This window comes from Pyxicephalus adspersus, chromosome 1 (genome assembly GCF_032062135.1).
Source record: "Pyxicephalus adspersus chromosome 1, UCB_Pads_2.0, whole genome shotgun sequence".
Classification (NCBI taxonomy): domain Eukaryota; kingdom Metazoa; phylum Chordata; class Amphibia; order Anura; family Pyxicephalidae; genus Pyxicephalus; species Pyxicephalus adspersus.
Genome location: NC_092858.1, coordinates 161,291,455 through 161,299,232, shown reverse-complemented (window position 1 = coordinate 161,299,232; position 7,778 = coordinate 161,291,455). Strand labels below are relative to the sequence as shown.

The 7,778-nt window shown below is 39.3% G+C and overlaps 1 protein-coding gene across 1 annotated transcript in view; it reads right to left on the bottom strand.

Moving 5' to 3' along the window:
• Window positions 1-3,664: 3,664 nt before the first annotated feature.
• Window positions 3,665-7,778, bottom strand: part of GABPA (GA binding protein transcription factor subunit alpha) — a gene marked incomplete in the record, with an annotated part of 19,603 nt that continues 15,489 nt past the window's right edge. Inside the window, 5 exon segments of the mRNA XM_072397975.1 lie at window positions 3,665-4,038; window positions 5,467-5,659; window positions 6,052-6,195; window positions 6,372-6,428; window positions 7,358-7,552. Coding sequence (XP_072254076.1) covers window positions 3,813-4,038; window positions 5,467-5,659; window positions 6,052-6,195; window positions 6,372-6,428; window positions 7,358-7,552 — 815 coding nt within the window.

Below are 7,778 nucleotides of genomic sequence, written 5' to 3'. Positions count from 1 at the left end.
GCAAAATCACCAACACAATTGGGGCACCTGTGTTGACCTTAAAATTGGATGCTTCCTTTTTGATCAGCATAGCGGATACACCAAGTATCTGAAAGGTTAAAATAGCTGATCTAGCTGGGGTCATTGAAGGGAAAAATTGCTGATCTAGCTTGAGCCATATATCGTAAGGGAGGTGTATTTTCTTTCCTGTCTACACAGTTTAAATGTAAACAAATGTCGGAAATTGTACTTTCTTTGAGATACGATGTATGCCCTGTTTTCCTTACAATGTGTCAAATAACATTATATATGTAACTAAAGATCACTCCTTCTATTGTGTAATTATCTGTATAAAAAGACTACCTTCTTAAGTAAACATGAGAGTATAATCATAAGACCATACTGTGTGTGTGTGTTATTGGGATATCTCTCCAGACGTCTGTCTTTCTGGTGCAGGGGAAGTCACGGTGCATTCGATTCGTGGAACTAGAAGTAGAAGCAGATCCTTTCAGTATCCCTGTTATCTGTGCATGTGGGACAGCAGAGCTCGTGAGAGGCATTGGGTGGAAAGGAATTGGCCTCCAAGATCTGTCCTAAAACCAAGTGATCTAAACATTCTACATGAGCCACTTGTTGATAGAAATATATTTCTGCCTCTGCACATGAAACTGGGCCTGATGAAGCAGTTTGTTAAAGTTTTGCCAACTGAATGAGACTGTTTCAAGTGCCTCATTTTGGCATTTCCTAGCCTGTCATTTGAAAAAATAAAGGCCAGTGTGTTTTATGCTTCACAGATTCGGCAGCTCATCAAAGATGAACGTTTCATCAGGGCAATGTCAGAAGTCGAAAAGATTCCAACAAGATTTGAATGTCATGGAAGGACGGTATCAGGGTGGATGCGATGTAAATATGATGGCTGACTATTGTTGGAGCATCCAGCGGGATTAACCTAACACTGACCAACCCAGGAAAAGCTATAAGCGTAAAGTTTTACCTTAACCTCTTCCCCGATTAATTTTCAAATGTTTTACTGTAAAAAAAAAAAAATGTCAGTCATAATAAATTCTTTTGTATGAACAAAATAAATTTAAATAAAAAGTACATTCAAGTCATTTCATTATTTTTTCACTGTATGTAAAAATTTGTGTTTTTTGACAAAAATGGGGGGTACCCTGTATCGCAAAAACTAGGTCATTTCAGGATTCACTACCTAAAAATTAGTATTAAAAAAAAAAACAGTGTAAGATTTAACTGATAATGCATTTTTGTTGAAAGTATTGAAGCCAAAGTATTACCAAGACAGGCAGGCAATTTGTATTTTCAGAAATTGATAAAAAGCTGATATATATGGGGATAAACTAATCCTTTAATATAAAAGATCACAGTGAAAAGCATAAAGGTCACGTTGCTAACATCTGGAGCACATTTGCTACAAAAGCTTTTGTTTTCCTAGCCTTATATTTACGAGAGGTTGACACTTATTAGTACTTAAAACCATCCTTTAAATAAGCAAGGAAATAGTGATATCAAAGCTTTAATTTAGACTTTCTGGAGGGCCAATGGGCCAGGAACATGCTCAGCCCACCTCTATTTAAGTACTTAGGATCCTCCTGTCATTTACTGCTCAATGATATGGAACATGCAGCATGGAGAAGGTGCTACTTTATTATTAGATGCATATATATTTGACATGATTAAGAGAAGTACATGGTCCTCACCCAAGTTGTACACTTACCTTGAGCTGACATGCGCAGCTACTCTATATGCAATGCGCGGCTACAATATATGCAGTGAGTCTTCACTGCACAAGCAGCCCCCAGACTCAAAGACCTCTCTTGGTCTGCATTTCAAGGCTCATGTAGGGGATTGGGTGTTGTGGACCAAGGAGCAATCATGCTTTAAATTGCTATTGATCCTCCATCTTAGACAGCTGCACTAGATCAAGAATTTGCAAAATATGTTTATGGGGGTTGTACTTTATCCAGATTATAGTGGGGGCAAGTAGCTCAACTGGTTTTGTTTCATAAAGTAGAAGACATTACACGGCATACTCAAGCAGCTTTGTCAGTTCTAGGAACATAACGTCTTTGGCATCCACATGGATAACTCCAATCACCTTTAAATCAACATGGGGGTGAATCAAGATAGATGTAGGTTGTCCAAGAACAGGATGGGGAAGTGTGAATTTTGGGTAAACGTCAAATTACATAACTTCTGGAGGTTAGGTTAGCAATGTTCTCCCCAGACCCTTTTAGCTGCACCACCCAGCACTTTTCAGTAATTACCCGGCTGATTTTTGGTGGTTACAGAAAAATTGGGACACAATACAGGACAGCTTCTTCCCAGCCAACTTAAAAGAAAAAAAATTCTCAGAATACTGGTTAGTGTTTTCAAAAACTCCAACACCTTTCATCCACTTCTAGGACAATTTACATGAGCCTTGAGCATAAAATATGAAATGCAGCAACTGGCTAAGTGGCCAGGTTATGTTCCACATTCTCATTAGACCAGAAGTGGCTTGGATAAGTCATGAAACACTTTTAACATTACAGAACAAGTCCCGTTGAAAGGACAAACTACTACTATTTAATAGATGAATAAAATATATAGGCCTTTGAAGAGAAGGTGAAAATGTATCAGGTTGATACCTGGCTTTATTATCTTTTCATAGTTCTCCCAGGGACCCTTTTAGCCGGGTGCACCACCCATCATTGTAGAATAGCCATCTGACTGTTTTGGGCGTTTATTGAAAAGTTGGGTCAAAATACAGGGGTGGCTACCTGCCTACAGCTTCTTCCCAATGAGCTCAAAGTTTGTTGGGAAAATACTGAAGTTACTATCAAACAAGTTTGACACGTATCTACCCCAAAGCATTTTAGAACATCTCTACCCTGAAATCTTGAAGCTGCCACAGCAACTGGAACATTCAACCAAGATTGTACAGAATCTGTGTGGCATAAAGTTGATTGAAAACATATATTGGAAATTGTTAAAATTACTAAACACCATAATTAACCATTGCTACTATTTCAGGCAGGATTGCCAAGGAGGTTTAAAAAGGAAGTGACTGGGTTTAGGCCTACTTTATTATGTAGGGCTTCCCAAAAACAAAAACTTAAAGAACATTTGTGTAAAGAAATGAAAGCTTCCATTATCAAACTCATTAAGACTGCAAACTAGAGATAAGGCCATTTACCCAGGTGCGCCAAATCTAAAATTGGTTAAATGCTGCCTGGAAATGAGGTCCAGGAGTTCATCAACAACTTCCATCTAAGGCTTATCACAGATAGTTGGCTTCTTCAATAATAGGAGGAAAAAACAAATCATATTCCCATGTTTTCAAATGATAAAAAAAAAGCATCTTGGATTATATAAAGCTTAATAAAATCTTTTAACATAATAAGAAAACAATACTTTATAGTGTTGTTAAAGCAGAGGGGAAAATATGCAATTTGCGATCTTAAAAAAAAAAAAAAAAAAAACAGCGGATTAATTTATAAACCAGGAAAAAAAGTTAAGGGGAAGTCATACTAACTGAGATGACAAAATGTTCGAGTTGATGAGAGGAGAGCGACACCCTGACTAAAAAGTGTGAATCACTGATAAGTTCATATTCAAAATATATAAAATATATCATGCTCCCTTCAATTAAGGGCTCTTGCAAAGAAACTTGTAATACGAAAAGTAACAAGTTCCAAATTTATTAAAGTCCTCTGTAGAAAATCATGCCAAACACTGTACAGTCCGAAAATAAAAGGGGCTTTGGGCTCAGAGAGGCTGGGCTCTCACACGCTGGAAGGATGGTTGAGGGGGAAGTCTGTCTTGCCAAGTGCTCAGTCTTTATCGGACTGCAGTGATGCGGTGGCCAGGGCTACGGCTGTGACTGGCTGTCCGATGCCGTGTAGCTGCAGCTTTGCCATTTTCTTCTGTTCACACTCCGACACTAATCGGCTTAGCTCGGCTGCACTGTAACCAATCAGAGTCTTCAGATCGCACACAAATTTGTAGACAAACCTCTTCCCTTGAACTTTACAGATCATGTCACCATCATAGTAATATCTATGAATAGGAAAACAAAGCAAATTAAAAACAAAAATGAATATATCATAGTACTTTCAAGCTTGGAACTTTTAACTAGGGATGAGTGAGATTTTTTTAACTCGATCTCGCTGCGAATTCGGGCATTCTCACTTACTGAAATTGTAGGCGAGAATGGCCGGTGTAAATTCGCAGATCGAGATCGAATTTTCCTAAAAAAGTCTCACGGGCTGTGCTGATCAATGAATGCAGCCGTGGCTTATGGTGCAATCCCCGGCGCTAGAGGCTAAATGGGGACAAGTCTCCCCATTCAAAACCTCTAGTGCTCTCTGATTGGCTGAAAGGAAAATCCTGATTACTTTTCAGCCAATCAGAGAGCACTAGAGGTTTTGAATGGGAAGACTTGTCCCCGTTTAACCTCTAGTTCTGGGGATCACACACTGATACGAGGATTCCCAGGGCTGTATTCATTCATGCAGCCTTGTGAATCCACTGCGATCCCCGCACAAGAGGATTCCCAGGGCTCCATGAATGAATGCAGCCCTGGGAATCCTCCTGTAATGATTTCCTGGAACTCTGCAATAACTTTTCCAGCCTGCAGGATGAATGCATTGGCTACTTGTACAGCTTTTTACAAAAATACCAGCCCAAATACGCTGCATTTATATATTTTTAAGGTATTGATTACATATCTAAATTAATCCATGTCTTTTAATTCAGTGTAGATTTTAGCTTTAAACACTTGGGTCCCAGAGCTTAAAATGGCAATGATTTAATGGCTGCTTGTCCCATTTTAAAAAGACATCTGGGACCCTTGATGTGTCTGCCGATAAACACTGAAACCTCTTTCGGTTTGCGATAGCTGGGGTGTTCCTGGACTTTTATCCTGCAACTCAGATCTATGAAGTGAAGATCACTGGGATAGTTCAGCACTTCTAGGAAAGAACTGTTCCAGCACAGTCCAACCACCCCCTTGTACAGCAGTAGATTACTGCTATAGTGATTTAATATTGCTGGCTTATGGCACCAAGTAACTGATTCCTAAGTATTAGAGAGGGTGCCAGATCCAAACCATTCATTAAGGGGGGAGGGGGGGGGGAGTAATAATACTAAGTATATCTCACTACTCAAAATTATTTACCCAGCCAAAACCACAACTTTTGTAACTTGGATTACACTTGCACAACAAATGTTGAAGTTGAGGATTTACCATTCCACTGCAGAACTAATGTGACATTTTATAAAGCTGACTTTACATCGCAATAAAAAAAAAAAAAAAGTAGTTAACACTAAAGTGTGTAGTGCTGAATAGTCCTACAGTTAGAAGATGAAAACTCTGCACACTAGTTCTTCAGTAAGTGTATACTCGTTTCCTTTCCTCATGATATAAAAGAGTTTTATTTTTAGTTCCAGAATACATAAATGGAAAGTAAAAAAAAAAAATCTTACCGAAGTGCACGGCTAAGCTTTTCGTAGTTCATGGTGGGTTTATTTTTGCGCTGACCCCATTTTTGAGCAACTAGCTCTGGCTGGTTTAATTTGAACTCTCCTTCATCTCCAACCCATGAGATACAGTCCCTGGCATCTTTGTCAGTGAGGAGCTCCAGCAGGAACTGCCATAGCTGGATCTGACCATTGTTACCTAGAGACAAAAAAACATGTGGCATTAGCTAATCATACTAGGTAAATAGGCACATTGGTCTGTTCCTGGGCCATCGATACCCCCTTTTTTCTTTCCCATTTTGGAGGCAGGACTGAATACATGCAGTATGCTGGTCAGGTGACTTGACACTTATGTTGATCCTCCACAAAAAGAGCAAAAAAACCATTTTGGGGGGGGAAAAAAAAAAAGACGCAATGCTTCAACAGATGACAACAAACATGACTAAACAATCCAGGACTTCCCGGTAATAGAGTAGTAGTAGGACAAGTTATTGTTAGATCCCTGAGAAGTAGCATAGAACTCATACTCGTCTATAACAAATTTAATTCAAATACATAGGGAATGGAAATCTGCAAAATGAAAATATGCACCTGTCCTGTTTCCAGGGGAACTTCTGTCTTCTCCAGATATGCGGGGTGCCCGCTGCACTTTGGCCACTTTGGTCTGAGTGTTTATAACTTTAATGGTTGTTGTGGGAGTCGTATTTGCAAGGGATCCAGGAATTATCTGTACAGCTGTAATAAAACATGATTGTTACTAATGTGACTTTTGTCTAATACACCCCCCACCTATAACTTTACAAAAGGCCTTCACTTTCAGTTTTCAGATTAAAATAAAATGTGTGCAGTGATATTTGATATTATTTTAGGTAATATAACTTGAAAGACCAAGGGCACAGCATTCAACTTACGTTGATCAATAGTAACTGTAGCAATTTCTCCTCCATGTTCCTGGCTAGCCAACACATCTGGAAAATAAAATATAAACATGAATAACGCCTGTGGAATGTAATCCAAGAGTCACAAGTATGTGAGTATTGGGATCAGGTAGTTAAACAACCCTTTAATTTTCCTCCACCCATGTGATTTCCAGCCATTCATCAGGAACAGGCTGCAATTCCTCAATCAGGTCATTCACAACCTAAAGCGACCCTAAGGTCTGCAACAGCTCTTTCCAGTGGTCGGATTCTCCTATATTTCTTCTGTTCAAACACAGCAGTCACACACTACAGCATTCAACCTTCCTGAAAGTGCAGGAGAGCCCAGTGGCCCACATAGAAAAACCATGGCATTTAGAGGCAGGGGCCACTGGAAGTCTACATTCCATTGAAATGTTGAATGAAAGAGGTATGGTGGAGGATGCAGCTGTGAAAGGTAAAACAAAGGTAGCTCAAATATGAATACAGAACACTGTGACTGATTTAACATACATTTGTAGAAAGTTGGGTATATAAATTATGTTTTATCACAGTCAGATGCCAAATTGTCCCATGTCTTTAAAATCTCTAAGAATACTGTCACATTGACCTTTTAACCTGGACTCCATGTGTATTTGTCTCCCTTTTCCTTACATTCATGGAGGAGTATTCTTTAGTTTATCTTTTAGTTAACAGAAACTAAGAGGCAGCCCTGCGTAGGCTATATGACTGCAGCAAACAATGTTTATTAGCATAATCTGTGTTTCAGACATGTGTAAATCTGGATTATAATTCTCTCCAGCCCTTTTTACCCAGGTGCACCACCCGGCACATTTCAGTAACCACCCTGTTTTTGGGAGGGTACAGAAGAGTTAAGTCATAATACAGGGGCTACCACCCGCCTAAAAAAAATTTGGGTTGAACAGGGTAATTCATATACACCAACAGAATATGTCAGCCCTTCTGGAATGGTTTCTTACATTTCCTGAGCAGCTCTAGATGACTCCACAGAATTTCTCCTCTGGGGACTCTCTGGAAGAAATCTTCCTGGCTGATCTGGCACAGCTCCCTCCCAGGTATACTCAAGGCATTCACATTAATATCCGATATACCAAATTCCTTCATTACCCATAGTACCCAATGCAGGACCTGGTCTGTGGACCACTGAATGGGATCTGTAACAAAATAAAAGTACAAAAGTTAATATCCTAACTTGTATCGGGAACGTCTCACTAACTAGCAATATTCCCATGGACTTTTAATTACTCCAATAACAGTTGCAGCAACCATGACAATTACCACTCCATTCTCCAATGGTTTATCCTTCTAATAAATGTTTTATTTACAGAAACCCTTTAACCACCTAGCTGTTAAGCCCGACCTTCGTTCGGGCAAAAAAAA